At 45.8% G+C, this 15,546-nt stretch overlaps 1 protein-coding gene across 2 annotated transcripts in view; it reads left to right on the top strand.

Moving 5' to 3' along the window:
- Positions 1 to 15,164, top strand: part of CKLF (chemokine like factor) — a 36,137-nt gene extending 20,973 nt beyond the window's left edge. The window contains exon 4 of one of the 2 annotated variants that reach the window (XM_030202577.1): positions 15,032 to 15,164. In XM_030202577.1, coding sequence (XP_030058437.1) covers positions 15,032 to 15,148 — 117 coding nt within the window. In that variant the 3' untranslated portion in view covers positions 15,149 to 15,164. Of the gene's footprint in view, positions 1 to 432; positions 1,067 to 15,031 lie in introns of those variants that run through there. The other variant, XM_030202578.1, reaches the window with a different exon arrangement.
- The last annotated feature ends 382 nt before the right edge of the window (positions 15,165 to 15,546 follow it).

Below are 15,546 nucleotides of genomic sequence, written 5' to 3'. Positions count from 1 at the left end.
TTCCCGCCTGCAGCTATTATATAGGCCCTCTTTAGTCTTGTTGCAGAGCTGGTTGGATGCGTTACAGAGAGCTGCTAGCAAGAGATCATTTTTGTGAATTTGTTCACATTTTTCTCTTTTTCTATGAGTTCCTGATACCCTGGCAATGCCTTAGGTAGTTTTTAGCTGGTCCTAAGTTTTATTTTTTTTTTCCATTCCACCAATGTAAGACTGGTGTGAGGGCCTTTGGTACCCCGCTCAGGTATTTTTTTTCAAGACTGAGTCATTTGATTTCACTTTGGCTGTATTTTTTTCATCAACATGTCCCATAAAAAAGCCTCCAGTAGCTTTAAGAAGTGCACCTGGTGGGACAAGACGATATCCATAACAGATGCAATTGGTGATTACAGTGTATGGGGCCAACCACCCTCTTTTTGTAATTTGTGTTCACAGATGTCAAAAAAAGATCTTTGGGATCAAGAGAAACAGCACAAGCAAATTTTTGGTTCCTCTTGTCTGTTTAGTTGACATCATCATTGGAAGAATCGATTTCCATGGGCTCAGGAGCTGCCTCAGGCATTAAGGATGCATCAGCATCAAGAGTTAATTGATCACCCTCAACATCAAGCATTGATGGAGGCCTTTGGGACCTTATATTCTCTTGGTATTAATGAAGAAGAGGAAGGATTCATCATCTTCATTGAAGTTGAGGGCTCGCTCATTGAATCTGTGCTCCGTGCACCTTTGTTGATGGCAGGCTTTGAAGAGCATCATATGTAGAATTTCAGTGAGCAGATGTAACGATTCTTTGCTCAATGTGATGTGACTTTTACACTGTAGATGATGATACATCCAAAGATCCAACCAGTCCTCAAGCTCCACATGCTGCCTGCAGGCGAGACATCAACATTGAGACCTCAAAGGGCCTTGGGAATTAGTCTGTCCATATTTTTGCATTGGGACATGTTTATGTATATAGATTGGTCCTTAGTCATCTGGATTAAGGAAATGCCTTGCTGTAAGGTATTCATATAATGGATATGTGTCGATTGTAGAACATTCAGAACACTGCAATTAAGCTTACAACTGGGGCTTGCAAGTTTGGCTGTGTTACACCACTGCTTAGAGATGAGCACTGGCTCCCTGTTTCATATAGTTTTAATATTAAAGTAAGTGTACTCGTATATAATATCCAAAAGAGGAGGAATACATTAAATCTTCTTAAGTTTACAAAATAACTTTCCTTTTTTGTTGTTGTTTAAGCTTATATTGTGATTGCGTAATATTTTGTTTGCATTGAGTGGTTTTGTTTTATATATATAAATTTATTTTTTTTATTTGATTTAAAATTTTTATTGTAAACCGCTTTGACACTTTATTGTATTAAGTGGTATATCAAACCATAAATCATATCAAATCAATCAAATTTTTCAATTTTTCAACACAGACACCCCACCTGCAGACAAACTTGCTAAATACTTCAACGAGAAAATTATAAACCCACGCAACACGTTACCACAGAATACCACCTACATTGAAAAATTCATTGACTTCCTGGACCCTATCCTTGGTGAATACCCAGCAGACCGAATTTGGACAAACTTCACTCTCCTTACAGAGGAAATTGTCACCCAAGTGATTAACAGGTTCGCCAAAACCCACTGTAAACTGGACACATGCCCCAACTACCTAATAAAATCCGCCCCTCAACACTTCATAGCAGACCTCACACTACACCTAAACTACGTGCTGCAACATGGATTCTTTCCTAAGGTCAAAGGCAACATACTACTCATCCCAATACCTAAAGATACAAAGAAAAAAGCAAATGAAATCACCAACTACCGCCCGGTAGCATCTATCCCTCTGGTAGTCAAACTGTTGGAAAGCATGATAACCAAACAACTTACCGACTACTTAAACAAATTCTCAATATTACATGAATCACAATCAGGGTTTCGATCCAACCACAGCACCGAAACAGTACTAATTACTCTCCTAACCAAATTCAAACAAGAAATTGCAACTGGCAAAAAGCATACTTCTCCTACTGTGGAGTACCCCAAGGATCACCGTTATCACAGACGCTTTTCAACCTAATGATGACTCCACTAGCCAAATCCCTATCCAACAAGGCCTTAACCCTTACATCTACGCAGATGATTTCACGATATACATCCCGTTCAAACACGATCTAACAGAAATCACAAATGAGATCAAACTCAGCCTGCAAATCATGAACTCATGGGCGGATACATTTCAACTAAAACTCAACGCAGAAAAAACACATTGTCTCATCCCAATACAACACGAATAAACCCACCAATATAAACACCCCAGATTACACCCTTCCTGTTTCAGACAGCCTGAAAATTCTCGGAGTTACAATCGACCGAAACCTCACGCTAGAAAGCCAAGCGAAAATTACAGCAAAGAAAATGTTCCACTCAATGTGGAAACTCAAACGAGTAAAATCTTTCTTCCCAAGGGAAATATTCCGGAGCCTGGTACAATCAATGGTACTTACAGGCTTATTTTCGAAAGAGAAGGGTGCCCATCTTTCGACACAAATCGGGAGATGGGCGTCCTTCTCTCAGGGTCGCCCAAATCAGTATAATCGAAAGCTGATTTTGGGCATCCCCAACTGCTTCCCGTCGCAGGGACGACCAAAGTTCCTGGGGGCGTGTCAGAGGCATAACGAAGGCCGGACTGGGGCGTGCCTAACAGATGGGCATCCTCAAGAGATAATGGAAAAAAGAAGGGCGTCCCTGACGAACACTTGGCCGAATTTACTTGGTCCTTTTTTTTATGACCAAGCCACAAAACTGTGCCCTAAATGACCAGATGACCACCAGAGGGAATCGGGGATGACCTCCCCTGACTCCCCCAGTGGTCACTAACCACCTCCCACCCTGAAAAAAACAACTTTAAAAACTTTCGTCTTTTTTTTTTAGAGTATGGGTGAAGGACCTCCTTCGCTATGCCTCCATCCCTGTGACGGCAGTTAAGGATGTCCTTCGCTATTTATTTATTTAGATTTTGCTCACACCTTTTTCAGTAGTAGCTCAAGGTGAGTTACATTCAGGTACAATGGATTTTTCTATGCCTCCGTCCCTGCAACGGCAGTTGAGGACGTCCTTTAATATGCCTCCGTCCGTATGACGGCAGTTGAAGATGTCCAAAATGTGGATGTTTCTGTGAGAAGGGCATCCATGCCTGGATGTTTATGTGAGAAGGATGTCCATGCCTGCTATGCCTCTGACACCCTCTTTATTTATTTGGATTACAAGTGGCAGCAGTGGGAGTTGAACCGGCCACCTCTGGATTGCAAGACCAGTGCTCTAACCACTAGGCCACTCCTCCACTCCACTCCCTTGAAATTTGGCCATTCCTGTGGGGGGGGAGGGGCAGTATGCAGGTCCCTGGGGGGGGGAGGTATGTGTGTATCAGCGGAGGCATAACGAGGACGTGGATGTCTCTTTCAAACATTTTGGACGTACTCAACTTACCCCCCCCCCCCCCCCACACACACACGGATGGCCAAATTTCAAGGGAGTGGAGGAGTGGCCTAGTGGTTAGAGCACTGGTCTTGCAATCCAGAGGCGGCCAGTTCAAATCCCACTGTTGCTACTTGTGATCCAAAATCCAAATAAAGGGGGTGTCAGAGGCATGGCAGGCATGGACGTCCTTCTTACAGAAACATCGAGGCATGGCTGTCCTTCTCACAAACCATCCACATTTTGGACATCCTCAATTGCCGTAGCGAAGGACGTCTTCAACTGCCATCGCAGGGACAGAGGCACATCAAAGGACATCCTCAACTGCCGTCGCAGGGACGGAGGCATAGAAATATCCAGTGTACCTGAATGTAACTCATCTTGAGCTACTACTGAAAAAGGTGTGAGCAAAATCTAAATAAATAAATACCGAAGGACATCCTTAACTGCCATCACGGAGGAATAGTGAAGGACATCCTTCACCCATACTCTAAAAAAAAAAAAAAAAAAGACAAACGTTTTAAAAGTTTTTTTTCGGGTTGGGAGGTGGTTAGTGACCACTGCATGCCTTTTTCCATTCAGTTAGTGCATCAGTTAGTCCACTGCAGTGCCCCCTAGGATGCCCGGTTGGTGTCCTGGCATGTCAGGGGGACAAGTGCACTACAAATGCTGGCTCCTCCCATGACCAAATGACTTGGATTTGGTCATTTTTGAGATGGGGGTTCTCGGTTTCCATTGTAGCCGAAAACCGGGGATGACCATCTCTAAGGTCGACCTAAATGTTGACATTTGGGCATCCCCAACCGTATTATCGAAACGAAAGATGGATGCCCATCTTGTTTTGATAATACGGGTTTCCCTGCCCCTTCACCAGGTCGTCCTTAGAGATGGGTGCTCTTAGAGATGGTCGTCCCTGTTCGATTATGTCCCTCCACGTCACCTAGACTACTGCAATGCAATCTATGCCGGAATCAAAGAACAAATCATTAAGAAACTCCAAACTGCCCAAAACACTGCAGCCAGACTCATATTTGGAAAAACGAGATTCGAAAGCGCCAAACCCTTATGAGAAAAACTGCATTGGCTCCTAATCAAAGAACGAATTTCGTTCAAAATCTGCACCCTGGTTCATAAAATTATTCACGGTGAGGCCCTGGTATACAAGGCAGACCTCATAGACTTACCAACCAGAAACTCAAAAAGGTCAACACGCACATACCTAAATCTCCACTACCCAAGCTGCAAAGGACTAAAATATAATTCAACCTATGCATTCAGCTTCTCTTACATAAGCACGCAACTACGGAATGCACTACCAAACGTCTTGAAAACAATGTACGACCTAATAAACTTCCAGAAATCATTAAAAACCAATTTCTTCAAAAAGGCATACCACAACGATCCAGCCTAAACACCTGAACCCTGCAACACAACGAAACTTAACTCTTCCTCCTTGATTACCTAATTTACTCTATCACTCTTCCTCCTTGATTACCTAATTTACTCTCTGTCACTCGTGATCTCTAGCGCAATACCACTCTGTATTTCTCATACCGGAATTGGCGATCACCATCACAGTACTATGTAAGCCACATTGAGCCTGCAAATAGGTGGGAAAATGAGGGATACAAATGCAACATATAAACAAATAAATAAATGTTCTTATTGAAGTTCTCACATTTTACGTTTCCATAATCAACATGTGATATTAAGGCATGGATTAAAATGTGAAGAACAGTATCATCAAACAGATATGTCAAGGAGCTTAACTGACATAAAACAGAGAGCATCTTTTTTATGGTAATTGACACTTCTTCATAAAAGGACAATCTATAGTTTATAATAACACCTAGACACCTAAAGCTATCTGGTGTTGTTATTGTTTTTACAAACATAGAAAGTTTGGTAAGGGACATTCTAAATGACCTGTAATCCAGCATGCTGTTAATTTGGAGATATTTAAAATTAAATAGTGATCTCTGAGCCAGTCAGATAAACATTTTTGAAAATTAGATCTGGGGGGCACAGAAGAGACTCTGGCTACTAATAGGATGTCATCTGCATAACAGTAGACACCCATCCCATAAGTTTGGGTAAGAGTAATTAGGGGATTTAAGAAAATGTTAAATAGAATGAGAGAAAGGGCTGAGCCTTGTGGGACTCTATAGTCTAGTTGAAAAGATTCAGATAACATGGAATAAGATATAACTGTAAAGGATCTATTAGTACAAAATGAAGAAAACTAATCCAACACCTTACCAGTAATCCCTATTGATTGAAGGCACTGACATGGAAGTTTATGATCAGATCAAACACGGGAGCTAAATCCAGCGAGACTGCTAAAGCTCTCTGACTGCTCACTAAGAGGGGCATAATCGAAAGGGATGCCCAAGTTTTGCTGAGGACGTCCTCGCAAAATGTCCTAGTGGGAGGGGCAGGGAAACCCGTATTATTGAAACAAGATGGACGTCCATCTTTCGTTTCGATAATACGGTCGGGGACGCCCAAATCCTGAAATTTAGGTCGTCCTTAGAGATGGTCATCCCTAGACTTGGTCGTTTCTGATTTTCGACGATAATGGAAACCAAGGACGCCTATGTCAGAAACGACCAAATGCAAGCCCTTTAGTAGTGGGAGGAGCCAGCATTTATAGTGCACTGGTCCCCCTGACATGCCAGGACAGCAACCGGGCATCCTAGGGGCACTGCAGTGGACTTCATAAATTGCTCCCAGGTACATAGCCCCCTTACCTTGAGTGCTGAGCCCCCAAAACCCACTACCCACAACTGTACACCACTACCATAGTGAAGGAGGGCACTTAGATGTGGGTAAAGTGGGTTTTGGAGGGTTCACATTTACCACCGCAATTGTAACAGATGGGGGGGAGGGGTGGGCCTGGGGCTGCCTGCCTGAAGTGCACTGCACCCACTAAAACTGCTCCAGGGATCTGCATACTGCTGTGATGGACCTGAGTATGACATTTGAGGCTGGCAAAAAACATTTTTAAAGATGTTTTTTAGGGTGGGAGGGGGTTAGTGACCACTGGGGGAGTAAGGTGAGGTCATCCCCGATTCTTTCCGGTGGTCATCTGGTCAGTTCGGTACAGGCCCATTGGGACCGAGCCCTTTCGGACCCGACCCCGAGGAGGTGTGTGGATTCCACGTCCTCCTCGTCAGTACCGAGGGGTACCGGTGACGTGCCTCGAGCGTCATCGATCCCCTTCTCGTCACGGTACCAAGAGTTCCGGGGCATCGAGGGATTCAGCACCCGTGAAGCGTCAACTCTGGGAGGAATAAACTCCCTGTACCCATACGCCAGGCCCCCTCCCTGCCCATCTTCAAATCCTTACTCAAAGCGCTCTAGAAATGTTTAGTAGTAGTAGTAGGACCGCGCACCCTCCATACAAGAGGTGTCGATGCGCCGGTCTCCGGACAGCCCGGTACCGCCTCCTCCTCCTCGGCAGATTCTAGCCTCGACTCCTGTACCAACACCACAGCTTTTCTCGACAGACACTCTTGACGAGCGCCTCCATGCCATTCTTCCAGGGATCCTGGAAAGGCTGCTGTGACCGTCTGTTTCGGTACCGGAGGTGCTTGCGCCGACGGTACCGTCAATAGATGCGGCGGCTGACTTCCCGCCTGTGGTGAGGCCCTCGATGTCGGTGCTGCCTGTGGCATCGGCCTCGGCTGCCCCCCCCCCCCCCCACGAGTTGACTCGACGTCGATGGAGGGAGCTTCATCATCGCCGGCACGGGAGTCAACTTCTCGGCATCACTCCTCGGCGTCGAGACGGGCTCGGCTTCGGACTGCAGTCAGAGAACTCCTGTCCGATACCGAAGGAGAGGCCTCATGGGAGGCAGAGGAAGACCCAAGATATTTCTCTTCTGAGGAGTCTTGTGGCCTTCCCTCTGATCCTACTCCTTCGCCAGAGAGAAAGCTTTCTCCCCCAGAGAGTATGTCTTTCTCGTCCTTTGTCCGGGAAATGTCTGCAGCCATTCCCTTCCCAGTGGTAACTGAGGATAAGCCCAGGGCTGAGATGTTCGAGGTCCTGGACTGTCCTTCGCCATCTAAGGAGTCATCCACTGTTCCTCTACAAAATGTCCTGAAGCAGACACTGTTGAGGAACTGGATGAAACCACTAAGTAATCCCACCATTCCCAAGAAGGTTGAGTCCCAGTATAGGATCCACAGGGACCCGGAGTTGATGAAGGCCCAGTTGCCTCATGACTTGGGGGTTGTGAATTCTGCTCTCAAGAGAGCCAAAAGTACGAGAGATTTTGCCTCGACGCCCCCGGGACGGGGGGCTCGGACTTTGGACTCTTTTGGGAGGAAGGCCTACCAGTCAGCTATGCTCATCTCCAAAATCCAGTCCTACCAGCTCTACACGAGCATTCACTTGCGGAATAATGTGAGGCAACTGGCGGACCTGGTCGATCAGCTCCCTTCGGAGCAGGCCAGGCCTTTTCAGGAGGTGGTCAGCCAGCTGAAGGTGTGTCGTAAATTCCTCTCCAGGGGTACTTATGATTCTTTTGATGTGGCATCCAGAGCCGCTGCTCAGGGTATAGTGATGCGCAGACTCTCATGGCTGCATGCCTCTGACCTAGACAATCGAGTCCAGCAGCGGCTTGCGGATGTTCCTTGCCGGGGGGATAATATTTTCGGCGAGAAAGTTGAACAGATGGTAGAGCAGCTCCACCAGTGGGAAACCGCATTTGACAAACTCTCCCACCGGGCGCCTTCAGCATCTACCTCATCAGGTAGACATTTTTACGGGGGAAGGAAGAATGCTACCTATGCTTACTCTAAGCGTAGGTACAATCCACCTTCCCGCCAGCCTGCTCAGGCTCAACCCCAGCGCGCTCATTCACGTCAACAGCATAAGCCTCGACAGGCCCCTGCAGCGCCCCAGCAAAAGCAAGGGACGGGCTTTTGACTGGCTCCAGGCGAGCATAGCCACAGTAAATGTGTCCGTGCTGGATAATCTACTGGTCGGGGGGAGGTGGCCTCTTGTAACCTCGGATTGGTGGGTTCTTCAAATAGTCCGGCGGGGATACTCCCTCAATTTGATCTCCAAACCTCCAAATTGCCCACCAGGAGCTCAGTCCTTCAGCTTCCAGCACAGGCAGGTACTTGCAGAGGAACTCTCCGCTCTTCTCAGCGCCAATGCGGTCGAGCCCGTGCCACTGGGGCAAGAAGGGCTGAGGTTCTATTCCAGGTACTTGTGCAAAAGAAAACGGGGGATGCGTCTCATCCTAGACATAAGGGCCCTGAACAAATATCTGATTCGAGAAAGTTCAGGATGCTTTCCCTGGGCACCCTTCTTCCCATGATTCAGAAAAACAACTGGCTATGCTCCCTGGACTTGAAGGATGCTTATACTCACATCCCGATACTGTCAGCTCACAGGCAGTATCTTCGATTCCGTCTGGGAACACAGCACTTTCAGTATTGTGTGCTGCCCTTTGGGCTCGCCTCTGCGCCCCGGGTGTTCACCAAATGCCTGGCGGTCGTTGCAGCGTCGCTACGCAGGCTGGGAATGCATGTGTTCCCTTATCTCGACGATTGGCTGGTGAAGAACACCTCGGAGGCAGGAGCTCTACAGTCCATGCAGATGACTATTCAACTCCTGGAGCTACTGGGGTTTGTCATAAATTACCCAAAGTCCCATCTCCTTCCAGTTCAACAACTAGAATTCATAGGAGCTCTGCTGGACTCTCAGACAGCTCGGGCCTATCTTCCCGAGTCGAGGGCGGACAACCTTCTGTCCCTGGTTTCCTTGGCCAGAGCGTATCAGCAGATCACAGCTCGGCAGATGTTGAGACTTCTGGGCCATATGGCCTCCACAGTTCATGTGACTTCCATGGCACGCCTTCACATGAGATCTGCTCAGTGGATCCTAGCTTCCCAATGTTATCAAGCTGCAGGGGATCTAGAAGATGCAATCCTGTTGTCCACCGCCTTTCACCACTCCCTGATATGGTGGACAGTTCAATCCAATTTGACCTTGGGATGTCCCTTCCAAATTCCTCAGCCTCAAAAATTGCATCTCTCCTAGGGTGGGGAGCTCATGTAGATGGGCTTCACACTCAGGGAGCTTGGTCCCTTCAGGAACCAGGTCTTCAGATCAATCTCCTGGAGTTGCGAGTGATCTGGAACGCTCTAAAGGCTTTCAGAGATCGGCTGTCCAATCAAATTATCCAAATTCAGACAGACAACCAGGTTGCCATGTACTATGTCAACAAGCAGGGGGGCACCGGATCTTGCCCCGTGTCGGTAAGCCGTCCAGATGTTGCTTTGGGCCCGCCGTCATGGCATGTTTCTCCAGGCCACGTATCTGGCAGGCGTAAACAACAGTCTGGCCGACAGGTTGAGCAGGATAATGCAACCTCACAAGTGGTCTCTCAACAGGACAGTTGTCCGCAAGATCTTCCGAGCTTGGGGCACCCCCTCGGTAGATCTTTTTGCCACTCAGATCAATCACAAAGTCCCTCAGTTCTGTTCCAGACTTCAGGCCCACGACAGACTAGCGTCAGATGCCTTTCTTCTTCATTGTGGGCCAGGCCTTCTGTATGCATATCCTCCCATACCTCTGGTGGGGAAGACTTTGCTGAAACTCCAGCAAGACCGCGGAGCCATGATTCTGATTGCGCCCTTTTGGCCGCGTCAGATCTGGTTCCCTCTTCTTCTGGAGTTATCCTCCGAAGAACCATGGAGATTGGAGTGTTTTCAAACCTCATCACTCACAACGAGGGGGCGCTTCTGCATTCCAACCTCCAGTCTCTGGCTCTCACGGCCTGGATGTTGAGGGCGTAGATTTCGCCGCCTTGGGTCTTTCTGAGGGTGTCTCCCGAGTCTTGCTTGCTTCCAGGAAAGATTCCATGAAGAGGTGTTACTCTTTTAAATGGAGGCGGTTTGCTGTCTGGTGTGACAGCAAGGCCCTAGATCCTCGCTCTTGTCCCATACAGACCCTGCTTGAATACCTTCTGCACTTGTCAGAGTCTGGTCTTAAGACCAACGCCATAAGAGTTCATCGTAGTGCTATTAGTGCTTCTCATTATCGTGTGGCAGGTAAGCCTATCTCTGGACAGCCTTTAGTTGTTCGCTTCATTAGAGGTTTGCTTTTGTCAAAGGCCCCTGTCAAACCTCCTACGGTGTCATGGGATCTCAAGGTCGTCCTCACCCAGCTGATGAAAGCTCCTTTTGAGCCACTGGATTCCTGCCATCTGAAGTATTTGACCTGGAAGGTCATTTTCTTGGTGGCTGTTACTTCAGCTCGTAGAGTCAGTGAGCGTCAAGCCTTGGTAGCCCATGCTCCTTATACTAAATTTCATCATAACAGAGTAGTCCTCCGCACTCACCCTAAGTTTTTGCCGAAGGTGGTGTTGGAGTTCCATCTGAACCAGTCAATTGTCTTGCCAACATTCTTTCCCCATCATACCCGCCCTGCTGAACGTCAGTTGCATACATTGGACTGCAAGAGAGCATTGGCCTTCTATGTGGAGCGGACAAGCCCCTTCAGACAGTCCACCCAAATGTTTGTTTATTTCGACCCCAACAGAAGGGGAGTGGCTGTCGGGAAACGCACCATTTCCAATTGGCTAGCAGATTGCATTTCCTTCACTTACGCCCAAGCTGGGCTGACTCTTGAGGGTCATGTCATGGCTCATAGAGCCATGGCAACGTCAGTGGCCCACTTGAAGTCAGCCACTATCGAAGAGATGTGCAAGGCTGCGATGTGGTCATCAGTCTACACATTCACATCTCATTACTGCCTTCAGCAGGCTAGCTGACGCGACAGTCGGTTTGGGCAGTCGGTGCTGCAGAATCTGTTCGGGGTTTAGAATCCAACTCCACCCTCCTAGGCCCATTTTTATTCTGTTCCAGGCTGCACTCTCAGATGTTTCTTCATAGGTCAATTTTTGTTATGTCCTTGCCGTTGCGAGACCCAATTGATCCTGTTAGTTGTTTTGAGTGAGCCTGGGGGCTATGGATACCCATATGTGAGAACAAGCAGCCTGCTTGAACTCGGAGAAAGCGAAGTTACTTACCTGTAGCAGGTATTCTCCGAGGACAGCAGGCTGATTGTTCTCACCAACCCGCCCACCTCCCCTTTGGAGTTGTTCCTTTCTTTGTTTTTGCTTCATAAGTTGACTGAAGCAGGACTCTCGCGCGATGGACAGGAAGATGGCTGCGCACCCCCGCGCGCTCGAAGGCTTTAGCAACCTCTGTTGCTAGGAAGATTTTCCGGACCTGGAGCTGCCATAGACATCACCCATATGTGAGAACAATCAGCCTGCTGTCCTCGGAGAATACCTGCTACAGGTAAGTAACTTCGCTATGTGTGCAAAGCATTACAAAAAGGGGAAAGCCAAACGTACTATGGGGCTCATTTTGAAAGAGAAAAATGTTCAACAAGTGTCATAAAACAGCATTTGGACAAACAATCTTCTCAAAATATCCAAATTGGTATTTTCGAAACCTATTTTGCAGATGTCTATCTATGCAATTCGTCCATAGTGCATCTAAATCACAAGGGGGTGTATTGAGGTGTTTTGAAGGCGGGATTAGGGCGGACTTAGGGCATGCCTAACACTTGGATGTTTTACAGCTATAATGGAACAAAACAAAAATGTCTAGGACTGAAATGTCTTATATCACCAGTGTAAGGGAAGAGAGTACCAAATCCAGTCATATAAATATAACTCTCAAAGTAATTGGCAAAAGAAAACCCTCAAAAAAACACAACTGTAACTCTGTGAGATGCATTGGTATTGTTTTAAAAGGGGCTTGTGCTTGAATCAGAGGCCTTTCCCCTTACCCTTTTAAAACAATACCAATGCATCTCACAGAGTTACAGTTGTGTTTTTTTGAGAGTGTTCTTTTGCCAATTACTTTGAGAGTTATATTTATACTAGTAAAAAAGGCCCGTTTCTGACACAAATGAAACGGGCGCTAGCAAGGTTTTCCTCGGAGTGTGTATGTTTGAGAGAGTGTATGTGAGAGTGACTGTGTGTGAGAGAGAGAGAGTAAATGTGCGAGTGTGTCGGTGAGAGAGAGAGTGTGTGTGTGAGAATGAGAATGTGTGCAAGTGCGTATGTGAGACATAGTGTGAGAGAGAGAGTGTGTTTCACACACAGTGTGTGCGAGAGAGAGAGAGCGAGAGAGAGTGTGTGTGAGACACAGACTCTCTGTGAGACTGAGTGTATGAGACCAAGAGAGTGTGTGAGTGACTGTGTGACACCTAGAGAGTGAATGTGATACAGTGTGAGACATAGAGTGTGTGGGAGACAGTGTGTGAGAGTGAGAGAAAGACATTGACTGTGTGAGAGAGAGAGTGTGTGTGTGACAGAGATACCTCCCCCCCCCCCTCTGGTGTCAGCCCCCCCTCCCTCCCTCTGATGTCAGGCCCCCCCCTCTCTCTCTGGTGTCTGAGCGTTACTGTGCAGGACGCTGAGCTCTGGCTGTGCTTCAAGGAACTGACCAATCCTATTTAATAGAATGCACCTCCAACATTCTGAAGCCGAGAAACCTCGTGTGGTTGGTCACTTCTGCTTGTGACGAACCCGGAAGTACATGATGTCAATTCAGGAGATGGATACAGAGAGCAGGAATGCCTCAGCCATGCAGTCAGCTTCAGAATGTTTGAGGTGCATTTTATTATATAGGATGCTAGGACTGAAATGTCAACATTTTAATCTAGACCTTTTTTTAGAAGGTGCTCTAAATGACCAGATGACCACTGGAGGGAATTAGGGATACCCCCCATAATCCCCCAGTGGTCACTGACCCCCTCCCTCCCACCCCCAAAGATGTGAAGAAAAATAGTACTTACCAGCCTCTGACAGCCTCAGATATTATAGCCAGGTCTATTAGTGCAGCATGCAGGTCCCTGGAGTAGTCTAGTGGTCGGTGCAGTGCACTATAGCAATGTTTCCTCTAAGTGGAGTGCATGAGCGATTACTCACACATTGTAGGAGTATCGGTCACAGATTTTACATGGTTGCTCACAAATATATTTTTTCTGCTATATACAGAAATACATTGCTAATACTGGCGCTCAAAAATTGTTGGTTTTTAAAACTTGTTGCTCACAGGAAAAAAATTTGTACACATCAGGCCAGGCCATAGAGGAAATATTGCACTGTAGACAGGTGGACCCAGGCCCATACCTCCTATGTTTTACACTTTGGTGGAAAACTGTGAGCCCTCCAAAACTCACCAGAAACCCACTGTACCTACATAGAGGTGCCCCTTCACCTATAAGGGCTATTGTAGTGGTGTATAGTTGGGGGTAGTGGGTTTTGGAGGACTCAGCAGACAAGATAAGGAAGATATATGAAGTCCACAGCAGTGCCCCATTGCATTCCTGGGATGTCTGGGGGACCAGTGTACTAAAAATGGGGGGCCCTCCTTCATCCTAATGGCTTGAGTTTCTACATTTTTCACTTGTACGGTTTTTTTCCCCAAAAATGGTGTAAAAGGATAAATGCACAGAGCACAAAAGCTTGTTACAAATGGTATTTTTTTGAAAAAAAGAGACTTTTGCGGTTTTGAAAATGGCTATATTTCCTATTTGAATTTTGGATGTTTAGTGCAAAACATCCAAAGTCCAACTTGGACATCACATCGAAAATGCCCCCCATACACATTTTAGTGTTCCATTGTTGAAGATATTTATCATAAATCTCTTGAAACTTGCTTACAGACTGGCTGCTTCTTGAGGCATATTTTCAGAAAAACAAGTGTTTTCTGCTTCACAAATGTGTATGGCATGATTAATCTTTACAAACAAGAATAAACTGGCTGTATTTCCCCTTATTCAAAAAGGTTGTATACTTAAAAGAATGTAGAACAATCAGATCAAAAGGAAACTTTACCAATCTTTAGTATTATAGAATGAAGACATTAAAGGGTTCTTTTACTAAAGCATATAAAGCTGTTAAGGCACTAAGGGGGAAATGTATCAACTATGGCTACCATTAAGACAGGCTATTTTAGCACAGAGTATCATTGAAAAATGGGATCCTGTGCTAACATAATATGATTTGTGGTAAAATACCCCATCTTAACAATAGCCCACATTGTAATGTCCCCCCTAAATAAGGGTGCATTAACCACTACCACAAAAGTGTGCTAACAGCTACCACAGTGGAGTGATGATTTGCATGCACTTCTTTGCCTGTTAACAACATATTGAGTTGGCAGAAACTATGCAGATCGTGGGTGGAGAATTGGCATGGACTGTATAATGGGGTGAGTTCCTCTTAGCACCTCCTCAGTTACAGAGGACATGCTGGTCATGCCCCCAACAATTAGCGTGCAGCCTTTGCACCTAACATGTGCTGATTTTTTGCTGTTAGGACACTTTAAGTGTAAAAACTTTTAACAAACTTTAGTAAAAGACCCCCTAAGAGGACAATTCTATAAATGGGCATCTATAAATAAGAGTCTAGAAGGTGCTTGGTATCTAAGAGACTATGATGAATGCTGTATGGAAAATGTTTATAGATAGATAGATATCTACACACATGCTTAGTATTTATTTTGTTTTTGCAGGCTTGTGGTTTGGCAGTTGTGGTTGTCTGTTATATGGAAATGTTTCTTCTTGGAAGGTTAATTAAAAATGGTCCATTTACCAGGAGCCCGAATCAGTTAGCCCATACAGCAGAATGAAACTGAAAGCATTTAACTATCATGAGGTTGACATGGCCATCCATTCAGCAGTTGAGATGACCTAATTAATCAACTGAAGTGACAACGCTCTTGTTTTCTGCCACTGAGAGTGCATGATTGTATTTTTGTAATATAATACTGTAAAGTTTTATATTTTAATTTCTCTAAATAAAAATAGAAGCAGAGCTTTAAAACTATTATTTAAGCATAGGGTGCCTTAATTTTGGTTTGGTTTAGATTTACTAAAGCCCATTTTGGGCTTGATATACTAAGGATTTCTTCCATTGTGCTTATGAATATATTAAAATAAGTGTGAAGGAAGAATGGCAGTGAAAACCTTTCTGTTTTTTAAACATTTAAAGCATTTCACCAAGTCATCAACAAGAAAAACCTTGTCT

The sequence above is a fragment of the Microcaecilia unicolor genome, chromosome 5 (genome assembly GCF_901765095.1).
Source record: "Microcaecilia unicolor chromosome 5, aMicUni1.1, whole genome shotgun sequence".
Classification (NCBI taxonomy): domain Eukaryota; kingdom Metazoa; phylum Chordata; class Amphibia; order Gymnophiona; family Siphonopidae; genus Microcaecilia; species Microcaecilia unicolor.
The sequence above is the reverse complement of the archived record's forward strand: the minus strand, read 5'-3'. Positions and strand labels throughout refer to the sequence as shown.